Source organism: Myotis daubentonii, chromosome 5 (genome assembly GCF_963259705.1).
Source record: "Myotis daubentonii chromosome 5, mMyoDau2.1, whole genome shotgun sequence".
Classification (NCBI taxonomy): domain Eukaryota; kingdom Metazoa; phylum Chordata; class Mammalia; order Chiroptera; family Vespertilionidae; genus Myotis; species Myotis daubentonii.
The window spans coordinates 26845665-26858168 of record NC_081844.1 but is presented as its reverse complement, the minus strand read 5'-3'; the positions used below and the strand labels follow the sequence as shown (position 1 = coordinate 26858168).

The following is a 12504-nucleotide window of genomic DNA, read 5'->3' as shown; positions in this document are numbered from 1 at the left end:
TCTGAGTGTCTGTTCTCACTGTTCTCCCTCCAGCTTCATGTACTGGACGGATTGGGGGACCCCTGCCAAGATCAAGAAGGGGGGCCTGAATGGCGTGGACATTCACTCCCTGGTGACAGAGGACATCCAGTGGCCCAATGGCATCACCCTGGGTATGTTCGAGGGACTGTGGTCCCCGGGGCTGGGCACAGTCTAGAGGAGAGAGGAGAGTGGCCAGGCCGCCCCGCACACACCATGCAGCTCCCCGAGTTGTTTATCACCCTGTTTATCGCCCACCACTAAACTGCCCCCGCCCCCGCCCCCACCCCCACCCCAGCCTCTGGCTCAGGCTCCCACACGGCAGGGGTGGTCAAAGCTGCTTTCCTGGGCACACCTCTGCTGGGTCCTTCGGGGCTCCTTCCTGCAGCAGAGTGAGCAGGTCCAGAGGCCCCTCTGGCATCAGCACGTGACCTCTCCTTGTCCACCTGTGGGTTCTAGATCTTTCCAGCGACCGCCTCTACTGGGTCGACTCCAAGCTCCACTCCATCTCCAGCATCGACCTCACTGGGGGGCACCGGAAGACAATTTTGGAGGACAAGAAGAGGCTGGCGCACCCCTTCTCCTTGGCCATCTTTGAGGTGGGGGCTGGGAGCACATGGGGCTCCTCTGGGGTTTGAGGGAATTCCCAGCCAAGTGCTGTTCACTGAGGCGTGAGTGCTCATACCAACAGGTCAGGTGACATTGTCCAGTTCAGTGGTTCTCAACCTTCTGGCCCTTTAAATACAGTTCCTCATGTTGTGACCCAACCATAAAATTATTTTTGTTGCTACTTCATAACTGTAATGTTGCTACTGTGATGAATCGTCATGTAAATATCTGATCTGCAGGATGGTCTTAGGCGACCCCTGTGAAAGGGTCGTTCGACTGCCAAAGGGGTCGCGACCCACGGGTTGAGAACCGCTGGTCTAGTTCATTCAAGCCGAGACTAACTCAGAAGACTGCCCTCCACTATGAAGAGGGCTGAGACCTCTTCAACCGCTGTTTCCGTGTTATTGTCGCCAAAAGAATCCTCAAAGGCCTGAAGCAGCAGCTCTCACACCGAGGCCATTTGCTGTCCAGAGCACTTGGGGATGCCGGGGGCTTGGGCGAGGGCTGCCGTGCATGGGGGGGGGGGGGGGGGGGGGGGGAGGCCGGGATGCTGCTAGACAGCCTGCAGGAGGAGCCGGCACGAAGGGCTGTTGGCCCCCATAGCACCCCGGTGGGGGGATTCTGCTCTAAAGAAATGGAGTTCTATTGGTAGACCCTGATTCATAATAGCCAAGAGGTGAAAGCAACGGGTGTCTGTCTGGGGTGAATGGACAAGCACCATGTGGTCCCCCCCTACGGTGGAATATCATTCAGCCTTAACACGGAAGGGAATGGTGACACCTGCTACGATATGGACGAACCTGGAGGACACCGCGCTGAGTGAAATCAGCCAGCCACAGAGGACGAATATTGTACGGCTCCACTCGCAGGAGGTCCCTGAGGAGTCAGCTTCAGAGAGACAGGGAGTAGATGGGGAGCCAGGGGCTGCGTGTTTAATGGATTAAGTGTTTAAAGAATTTCCGTCTGGGAAGATGAGAAAGTCTGGGATGGATAGTGGTGATGTCTGCACAACACAGTGAATGTATTTAATGCCATGGAACTGGACACAAAAAACGATTAAGATGGTATATTTCCCATCATGTGAATTTTACTGCAATTAACCTTTATTTTCAAAAGAATAAATGATGCTGCCACCTAGAACTGCTTCTTCCCAGAAAACCTCCGCGGCTCGGGGGCTGGGAAGACAGTGGTCCGCCCATCCCAGTGGTAATGGGGTCTGTCATCTTCCTCACTGCCCCTGCAGGATAAAGTATTTTGGACGGATATCATCAACGAAGCCATTTACAGTGCCAACCGCCATACGGGGTCCGACATTAGTCTGATGGCAGAAAACCTGTTGTCCCCGGAGGACATTGTCCTTTCCCACCGCCTCACACAGCCAAAAGGTGACGACGGGCGCTCCCCCTCCCCCGCTTCCCTGATAGAGCTCTGGAGTTTTCTAGAATTTTCTGACCTCATTCTTGCCCTGACTCCCTGCCTTTTGCACCTCAGGGATAAACTGGTGTGAGACAACTTTCTACTCCTACGGCGGCTGCCAGTACCTGTGTCTGCCGGCCCCACAGATCAATTCCTACTCACCCAAGTTCACCTGTGCCTGCCCTGATGGCATGTTGCTGGCCGAGGACAGGAGGAGGTGCCGCCCAGGTAGGGGACGCCAGCCTGCCTGGCACAAGTTCTGCTTCTGCCACCCTCTCGGCTCAGCCTGAGCCTCTCTTTCCCCATCTGTCAAATGGGAGAGCGAGGCCCCAGGAGGCCGTTGTAAGGACTCCTTAGCTGGGGGAACCGTAGCCTGCCTTTCTTAAATATTGGGCATACCAGCACTGCGCTGGGCACTTAGACTCAGTTTACCTTTGATGTCTAGTCCGCTCTTTCCCAGCTCTGTCGTGGGCTATGCCTATATGCATATAAGTTCCCTGCTTACTCTCCCCCCAACCCCATCCCCACCCCACCCCCACCCCCGCCTTCCCTCTGAGATTCATCAGTCTGTTCCATGCTTCTGTCTCTGGATCTATTTGTCCATCAGTTCATTTTGTTCATTAGATTCCACATAGGAGTGAGATCATGTGATAACTTGACTTTCTCCGACTGGCTTATTTTGCTTAGCATAATACTCTCCAGGTCCAGGAGGTAACTGATTTTATTTATTTTATTTTTTAAATCACTTTTATTTATTTTTTAAAATCTTTATTGTTGAAAGTATTACATATGTCACCTTTTTCCCACCATCGACCCCCTCCAGCCTGCCCCTGCCCCCGACTCCCCACCCAGGCCCTCACCACCCTATTGTCTGTCCATGGGTTATGCATACAGCATATGCATACAGGTCTTTGGCTAATTAGGGGAGGTGGCTGATTGTAGAGCCATGTCCCTTTTCAGTGTCTTTTTATGTTGCTGAAACAATTGGTGATTTCATTTCAAACACTAGTATTTTTCTGAAGTCTTTTGGTACGTCCACTCTTGCCTCCCTTAACAGTCCAGTGTTAGGAAGTTTACCCACCAGCTTCATATACTTGAATTTCCCCCAAAGTTCATAGGTTGGTTATTTTGAGGAGGAGGAGATCTCTCTTATATTTAGGAATTTAAAAAAACACTGTGGACTTTCATATGTGATTCTGAGCTTTCATTTAAAAGGGAACAAAACGAACTTGTTTCCTTTTGCTACTGCCATAAATATTTTTGTTCCTTCATGTCAGTCCGGAACCCCGGTTCTTACTACATTTCAGCTTGTCCTTTGAGTTCCTGTGAAAATATTTTGCTATTGTGTGGTTGGTTGTTTCATTTTATTTCTCTTTTTCTGCGTATCTTGATTATTTTTTATCTTACATTTAAAATTTTTTAAACTTTCACAGAAAAATCGGGGCACGTTTTGCTCACAGTGGCTCTCCAGCCCTTGACCAGGCCTGTCCGTCTGGCGGGCAGGAGGGAGGGGTAGAGGGGCCTTCGGCAGCATCACTTCCTCCTCAGGTGCAAGCTCGTGCTCAGTGCTGGCGGCCCGAGACGCAGGCCTCTGAGGATGGCAGCGGGGCTCTGTCCCTCAGGAACTAGCTTGAAACCGACGATATGTTGTAGCCTTAGATACCAGGACAGTAACCTTCCATTACTTCACGTGCGCTCTCGGCCGCACAGGCCAGCGTCCCTGTGCCCGTTGTGCTTCCTTGTCCACAACAAGCAGCGTGGAGGAGACTGCCGCCTTCCTCCCCATCTTCTTTTTTTCTCCTTTCTTCTTTCTGCAGAGTGGGGGTCATTCATCCTATTTTCATAGTATTGTCCTTCTTCATTATATTCATTGTTTTGCCCTTCTATCCAGAAACTTCAAAAGAAAAAGGCCTTCAGATTAGATTCAAGGCTTACGCAGGGCACACATCTCAAGGCCTCTCATGAGACTGCAGTCAAGCTCTCAGCCAGGGCTGCAGGCAGGTGAAGGTTCGCCTGGGGCTGGCCTGTCTGCTTCTAAGATTGCTTACGCGGTAGCTGTTGCAGCAGGACTCAGTTCCATGCTGGTTACACTCCCACTGCAGGGCCTATCCACAGGGCTGCTCCCAGTGACATGGTGGGAGGTATGGAATGTTATGATTCCCTTCGCCTCCCACCCCCAAAGTTCATATGTTGAAAGTATATTGTTGAGGCCTGGCCAGGGAGCTCAGTTGGTTAGAGCATCATCCGGATATGGCAAGTTTGCGGGTTTAAAACCCAAACATACAAGAATCAACCAATGAATGCCTAAATAAGTGGAACAACAAATCTCTCTCAAAACAAAAAACAAAAAAAACCCCACAAACAAAAGTTATAGAAAGTGTATTGTTGAAATAGAATCTGCCCTTTTCAATTCTCATCCTCAGAGAAAGCCTCGATTTGGAGCTAGTGTCCATAGCGCTGCAATCCCCTCTCTGGAAGCAGACATCGGTTGCTTGTATTTTCACTGCTTTTGTTTTCAGTTACTTCTCTGTGGCCGCTGGGCTCACAGGCACGCGTTGCTGGGAGCAGCAGAGCTTTCAGAGCGCTCCTCGGCCACAGGGCACTCAGGAAATGCTTAATCTTTCAAACACAGAACCTGTAGTGACCACCCGGGGACCCAACATGACTCGCTCCACTGTGACCACTCCTGAGCTCACCACCGCCAAGATGGTGACGAAGGCCCCCCCGCAAGGTAAAGGCCGGGACCCCCCTGGGCCCCGGCTCGTCCCGATGAGCATCTAGATGGGCTCGCTCCGAGGCCAGAGCATCTCGATGGAGAGCTGGAGAGTGGAGTTAGTTTGGGCTCCTTTGCTGACTCTCTGACATGGCCTGTGTATCTCTGAAGCCTCAGTTTCCCTACCTATAAACAAGGCTGGTAACAGTGCCCACCCACCTCCTGGTAATAGTGGGGATCCCATGGGCGAGCTCATGTGAAGAGCCTGAGCTCATGGTGGCTGCTGATCCCAGAGTCCGCCAGGCACACGGCCCAGGAGTGCGAAGTGTTGTCCAGGCGCATTCACTGCCCTGTTTTCAGGTGTGTGCCCGCAGGGCCAGGAGTAGGGGAGGCAGGTAAGGTACTCTTCGAGGCAGCACCTGAAGGGTGCCAAGAAACTCAGGACTCAATATTTTAAAAAATCGAATTGCCCAGCTACCGTCTGTGGGGCCAACCACCTGTGGTAAATGAAGTTTGATTGGAGCCAGGGTCCTAGGAAGGCAGGATCATTCAAGGGTAGTGTCAGATCCATCTGGATATTTTGTTCATCCTAGGGTATTGGAATTAATTTTGATTTTTAAAAATAACTCATCGCCCAGCCGGTGTGGCTCAGTGGTTGAGCGTTGACCTATGAACCAGGAGATCATGGTTCAATTCCCGGTCAGGGCACGTGCCCAGGTTTTGGGCTCGATCCCTAGTAGGGGGGTCTGCAGGAGGCAGCAATCGATTATCCTCTCTCATCATTGATGTTTCTCTCTCTCCCTCTCCCTTCCTCTTTCTGAAATCAATAAAAATATATATTTTTAAAATAGCATTGCCCTGGCCGCAGTGCTCAGTGGTTAGAGCGTCAGCCCACACACCAAAGGGTCCACACACCAAAGGGTCCCAGGTTCAATTCCCGGTCAAGGGCAAATACCTGGGTTTCGGGTTCCAGCCTTTACCCTGCCTCCCTTCCACTCTCTCTGAAAAGCAACGGAAAAAATATCGTCGGGTATGGACAAACAAGAAATAATAATATTAAAATACTGCTGAGTTACTGAATTGGGGCTGGGGGAGCTTTAATTTTTGTGCTTGAGGCCAGTGACTCCTCACCCTAAGAGGTCAGAACTGTGCTCTCAGTGAATTGATCAGAGACCCACCATTTGTGTCTTTGTCCACCAGAGGGCGCCCGGCCTGGCTTTTGAGCAACCGGAAATGGAGCTCACGGACTTTTCTGGCCAGAAAAAAAAGTCACATCAGCACGTTTCAGACATATTTCCCCGCTCAGAGTAGTTGAAGCTTTTGTTCAGCCATAAAGGAGATAAAACAGGAACTGCTGTGCTTCTGGGATGCCTGGAGCGCTTCTCACTTGGGGTGGGAAGAGGGGGGCGCTGTTTGAAAAGCCATCCTCGCGGACAGGCCCATCCAGGGCTCGGGAGTTTGGAAAAGGATCCTTCGTAAGGGAAAAACTTCTCAAAAACGCTGCTGCCGCCCTAGATTATTGTTGCTACAAGGCTTCTTACATATGTGCAAACGCAGTACTGGGTAGAACTTCGTTTACACATGTCCAACAGCCGGTAGAATTAAAACCCAGATGGATTTGAACACGGTGGTAACCACAGCTCACCGGCATACGTGTGGCCCGGATGTGGCTTCTTTAATCTTCCCAGCCCTTTTTTCTCTTTAGAGACCTCTACAATTTTTAAAAAGGTATATTTTTATTGATTTCAGAGAAAAAAGGAGAGGGAGAGAGAAATAAGAAACATCAACCATGAGAGAGAATCATTGATTGGCTGCCTCCCGCATGCTCCCCCACTGGGGACGGAGCCCACAACCCAGGCATGTGCCCTGACCGGGACCTCCTGGTTCATAGGTCCATGCTCAACCACTGAGCCACTCCGGCTGGGCAGAGAGACCTTTCCATTTTCATTTGCATGGAGCCCTTTGTTGTCTGGCTCAGGTGCATTTGCATGTGAGTGGTTATATAATGAGGTGTCTTCCCCGGCCCCATATAGTTTATTAGCTGGGGACAGTTGACACAGGACTATGGGGTTTGGTGCCATCCAACCCAGGCTGTGGAATTGGTGAACTCGTGCAGCAAAGGCTCATTACCATCAAATGCAGAGCCAGGTTGAAAAATTCACCGGGGACCATTGGGAATGTAACCGCAGGCTCTGCCTCGCAGCCCGGTCCCTTCCCCAGTGCCTCTCAACGCTGGGCTAGCGAACCTTTAATATTCATACCACACTGAGTCCCACAACTCCAATTGCTAACAAATAAGGCCCAGGCACAAGCCATCATGCTGCCCTTGAAACCTGGGAATTGCTCCAAGTCCCTCGAAACCTTTAAGGACAATGGGAGGCGGCAGGTGCTCCCGTTGGGTGTCAGTCCTCCTACACCGGCTGGTTCCCATGCCCTGCCTGAGGGTCTGAGCCTCACTTTCTCCCTTTCCCCCTGCAGCCTCGGAGGACATTCCTATCAAAGAGGACAGGAAGGAGAGGCCCCGGGGCGTGGGCTGGCTCTACATTGTCCTCCCCATCGGTAAGCCCCCCACCGGCCCTCCCTCGGTTCCCTGGCCTCCCTGCTTAGCCTCCTTTTCTCTCAGGAATGGGGTGTCCCCGCCAGGTGTCCTGTCATCACTGCACTCCCCTTCCTAGCTTCATTCGTTAACAAATCTAGTGGAGCGCCTACTGTATACCATGCCCGCTTCTGGGGACACAGCTGTGAAAGGAATAAACACCTCGCCCCGTGGGCGCCGACGTTCAGGTGGGGAGATGGGCCCGAGGTCCCCGGGGCGCAGTGACGGGCGCTGACACCAGGGGAGGCGAGAGCGGTTCTCTTGCAGGGGCGAGTGTGCAGAGCGCAGGGCCCCTTCCTCAGCCTGTCAATCAGAGCTCGGTGAGCCTCACCCATTCTTCCTTTGGTGAAGAGATCCTTTTGAGGCGTCCCTTCAGCATGCAGCCTGCCCACAGACACTTTCATTTTGGTGCCAACAGCCGTCCGACTGTGGGTTGACAGACATGGCAAGTGGGACCCTCACCCCCTGGTGGCCTCCGAGTGTGTGCCTGCCCTGCGTCTTCCCAGCAGAGCCCACGTCTCTCCCACCCGCTGGGCACTGGCCAGGCTGTTTCACAAACTGGGCTGTGCAAGCCCTTGGCTGTGCCCTGGGTCTAAAAAAGTAGCAGCCCCCTGTGTGGGCGAACCCAGAAGAAACCCGAAGAACCCACCACAGTTGAGCATTTCTGGGGTGAGGCGGTCGCAGAGGTCTTCAAGTGAGAGGTTGGTTATGCTCGCCGATCGCGTTTTTACAATGGGCAGTATTTCTTTAAGTCGGAACAAAACCATTCACAAAAGGCTGAGGTTTGAAGGCAGCGTCACTGGCCACTCGGGGCAGCGGGGGGCGCGGGCAGGGGTGACGCCAGGCCGCCTCTCCTCTCCACAGTGCTGCTCACCCTCCTGTGTTCCGGGGCCTTCCTCCTCTGGAAGAACTGGCGGCTGAAGAGCATCAACAGCATCAACTTCGACAACCCCGTGTACCAGAAGACCACGGAGGACGAGGTGCACATCTGCCACAGCCAGGACGGCTACGCCTACCCCTCGGTGAGCGCCCAAAGCCATCCGCACGGTTGGGGAACAGGAAGGGGGTAAGGAGAGACCCTCAGTCATGGCAATGAGCAGAGGGCAGCCACGGGGGCTGGGAGAGAGGGGAGGCAAGTTTAGAAGAGGTGGTTTGGGCGGGCCTCCCTAAGCAGAAGTGTATGGTGTGCAGAGGGCGCAGCATGTGCAAAGGCCCTGAGGCTGGGCCGAGCCTGGTGTGTCTGAGCCCTATGGCCACACCGCGGCCAGTGTGGCTGGAGCGGAGAGAGCGGGAACGAGGGAGGAGACAAGGGCAATGCGGGGGCCTGGCAGATGGAGCAGGACCTGTGGCCCATGGGGAGGACACGGGCTTTGCTCAAAGTGAGGAAGGAGCTATGCAGGGCTCTGGGAAGAGGAGGGACATGGCCTGACTTGGGGGCTCACAAGCACCCCCTGGTGGGGACTGCTGTGGCAGGACAGACTGGGGAAGGGCGAGGGCAAAATCTGACTCGGGTGCTCACAGGCGCCCTCTGGCTGCCGGGGGGGGGGGGGGGGGGGAAACAGACTGGGGTAGAGGTCAGTGGCCAGGAGGCCCGGGCGGAAGTGATTGTGCTGGTCCAGGCCGGTAATGAGGAGCAGGTGGCCTCTGGCCGTGTTTACTGGATGTTGGACTGATTATTTCCGGCGTTTATGGTTTTGTTGACAGAGACAGATGGTCAGGACGGAGGATGACATGGCGTAAGCCGCCTCCAGTCCTGCCTCTCCCAGAACCTGCTGCTGGTCAAGGGCAGGAAGAACACTTTCTCCCCAAACCCTTGACCTTTCCAAACCCTTCTTCAGACCTCCGACACCCGCCCGTTCCGTTCAGAGAAAGCAGCAGCCAAAAGCCCTGCTGGCAGCTGACCTCGACGCTGGCAGCCACGGGCCTGTCTGCCAGAGCTTTGTTTTATATATTTATTCGTCTGGGAGGCAGGCGACAGAGCACACGGAATGGGTTTGGGTTGAAATATTTTTCTTGACCTTTTCTCCTCAATTGGCTCCTCACCTGAGGAACGAATGGACGGAGGGACACCAAGCAAGAGAAAGCAAGTGGCTTTGAATCGAGAGCAGGTGATGCCCACAGGGTCCCAGGCAGCTGCCGAGCCTCGAACCTCAGGAGTAAATGTGTTTACCTCTGCCGCGCAAGCCTTTGTGCCCCCCCCCCCCCCATCAGGATGAAATCCGTTTCCTAAGCTGAGTCTGTGCCCTCTCCTTCAGCCGGGAAGGGACTCCGGCGCTGGTGTGGACATGGCTGAATCCAGCACACCGGGGCGGCCAACGGCGCCCATTCATTCAACAAAACCTCAACAGTCCCCCAGGGAAAGCCTGAGCACCCTTTGCCCTTAATATTTATCGAGTGCCCGCGACCCCCGGGCACCTTGTGTGTGAGGGTAAGTGCCCTCCGACCTCTAGCAGTGTCCTTCAGCCCAGCCGTGCCCCAGCCCCAGCCCCTCCACGTGCCCGTGCACTTTTCCAGTTCAGGTCTGTACATCTGTAAAGACTACAATTCCTTACTTTGCACTGTTTTCTGGTCCGACTAGGATGGGCTCCCAGGTCGGAGAGGACCCGGGAGCGGGGAGGGGAGGCGGTGCCGTCTTGTGGCCTTTCTCCCAGCACTTCAAAGCCAAGAGGTGATTATCTGGCTAATGTTTCCACTTCTGTGCACCGGCCCCTGAGCCACTCCTCTCCCCGACAGGACAGTAGTCACGGATGGGTGTTCCAGCCCTGAGACGTCCCTGGGGGTGGCCATCATATGGGGCTTATGAAACAAGAAGGCTTTCTGAAATGGTCACACACGTATTTACAACGGAAGAGACGGTGGGAGGGGCCGCCCCTGGCTTCCCCGTCAGTTGTGCACTACAGACCCCAGCCCCTGTGCCCAGCCTGCAGGAAACTGTGAAAGGTGTTTCTCGCTCTGAAGCCTGTAAATAGAGCCCTGAACCTAGGAGCGGGGCATTTCATTTTGCACTTTGTACATTTGTTGGAGCATTTATCACTCATATATATGAAAACAGACCTATTTATTTTTGCGAACCCTGGGTGCTGCTTTGTTGGGTGACCCCTCAGGGACCTGCATGGGGGAGAGGCCTCGTCTTTCTGTACAGCTGACCCCGCAGCCCGGGTCTGTGCTCTTCAGGGGACCCGTGTCCATGTGGCCGCGTGGGCTGCTCTGGGGGTGGGTTTTGACTATAAACCACTGTATAGAATGTTTTTATAGCCTGCGTGTCTTACTTTGATTAAATTTCTTAAATGAACCATTTGGCTAAACCTGATGCACGTTGTCTTCTGTTCCCTCACTTCCTGCCTCTGCTGGTGGGCTGGGCTCCGCAGGGGAAGGGTCTGCGAGGGAGCCTGGCCCTGAGCTCAGGGCAGGCGCAGGCGCAGGCACAGGCGCAGGCGCAAGCTCTGGCCGTGTTGTGCTCAGCCAGGGGGCAGCCGTGCTGGGTGCTCCCCTGCGTTGGGGTTTTGCTAAATCTCCTGCTTGTTCATTCATTCAACAACATTTATTGGGCACCTACTGTGTGGCCAGGCCCTGTTCTAGGCATGTAGAATAAAAGACAATAAAAGTGACTAAGAGTCTGGGCCCTCGAGGACGTGACTTTTTAATTTTTAAATATGTTTTTATTGATTTCAGAGAGAGGGATAGAAACATCAATGATGAGAGAGAATCATGATGGGCTGCCTCCTGCATGCCCCCTACTGGGAATCGAACCCGCCACCCAGGCATGTGCCCTGACCAGGAATCGAACCTGGTTCATGGGTCGATGCTCACCACTGAGCCACACCGGCCGAGCAAGGATGTGACATTTTAGAAGGGGAAACATAGAATTACTATATTTTAGAAGCATGTTAAACAGGATAATGGGACAGACAAATACCTGGCAGAGGATTTGGGCTGAATAACTGGCCACATGAGGATCTGTGGGGAGAGTCGCTGGGGCTGAGACACCAGCTCCATGGATCATGGCATTTCTGCAGGGCATATCCCTTCAAACCTTTGGGCCCTTGGGGTGGTTGGTGTGAGGTCCTCTGAAAGGATAAAACAAAAGCTAAGAATGTGACTACATTTACCACTGAGACAGAAAAAAAGTTTGGTGAGTCTACAGAGTCTACATAGAACTACTTGGCGAGAGCTTTGGGCGTCTGCTGTGCATACTGCAGTCATCTCAGTACCCACACCTCCACTCCCGTGCACCCCGGCTTCACGTGAGCCTGGGCCTGTGGCCATTTCAGCATGCCCTGGAGCATGCCCTTGGACATGGCAGTCAAACCACAAATAGCCCCGGAGTATCAATTGGCTACAGTCAGAGTCCACAGCAGATCCTTGGACAGAAAGAATTCAATATAGAGACTTAAGTATAAAAACAAAGGGGGCAGGCCATGCGGTGCCACCTCACACCCATTAGAATGACTATAATAAAAAACAAAATGACAAGTGTTGGTGAAGGTGTGGAGAGATCGGAGCCCTTATGCACTGTAGGTGGGAATGTAAAATGGTGCAGGTGCTGTGGAAATAGTATGGTGGTTCCTTGGAAAATTAAAAATAGAATTACTGCCCTAACCAGTTTGACTGGTGGATAGAGCATCAGTCCAGAGACTGGAGGGTCCCAGGTTTGATTCAGGTCAAGGGCACATATCTTGGTTGCAGGCTCGATCCTGGGTTTCTGGTTGGGGCTTGTGTGGGAGTCAACCAATGGATGTGTCTCTCTCACATCGATGTTTCTCGCTCTGTGTCTCTCCCCCTCCCTTCCACTCTCTCTAAAAATCAATGGAGCCCAGCCCATGTTGCTCAGTGGTTGAGTGTCAGCCTATGAACCAGGAGGTCACGGTCGGATTCCTGGTCAGGGTACATGCCCAGGTTTTGGGCTCAATTCCTAGGGTGGGCGGGGGAGTGCAGGAAGCAGCTGATCAATGATTCTCTACCATCATTGATGTTTCTATCTCTCTCCCTTCCTCTCTGAAATCAATAAAAATATACTTTAAAAATAAAAAATAGCCAAAACTGGTTTGGCTCAGTGGATGGAGCGTCGGCCTGCGGACTGAAGGGTCCCAGGTTCGATTCCGGTCGAGGGCATGTACCTGGGTTGTGGGCATATCCCCAGTGGGAGATGTGC

The 12504-nt window shown here is 53.2% G+C and overlaps 1 protein-coding gene across 3 annotated transcripts in view; it reads left to right on the top strand.

The window, feature by feature from the left end:
- LDLR (low density lipoprotein receptor) overlaps positions 1–9545 on the top strand; it is a 39911-nt gene extending 30366 nt beyond the window's left edge. Inside the window, exons 11-18 of one of the 3 annotated variants that reach the window (XM_059696782.1) lie at positions 34–152; positions 478–617; positions 1871–2012; positions 2119–2271; positions 4676–4774; positions 7235–7315; positions 8217–8374; positions 9057–9545. In XM_059696782.1, coding sequence (XP_059552765.1) covers positions 34–152; positions 478–617; positions 1871–2012; positions 2119–2271; positions 4676–4774; positions 7235–7315; positions 8217–8374; positions 9057–9092 — 928 coding nt within the window. In that variant the 3' untranslated portion in view covers positions 9093–9545. The remainder of the gene's footprint in view (positions 1–33; positions 153–477; positions 618–1870; positions 2013–2118; positions 2272–4675; positions 4775–7234; positions 7316–8216; positions 8375–9056) is intronic. The other 2 variants (XM_059696783.1, XM_059696785.1) reach the window with 2 other exon arrangements.
- Positions 9546–12504: the final 2959 nt, after the last annotated feature.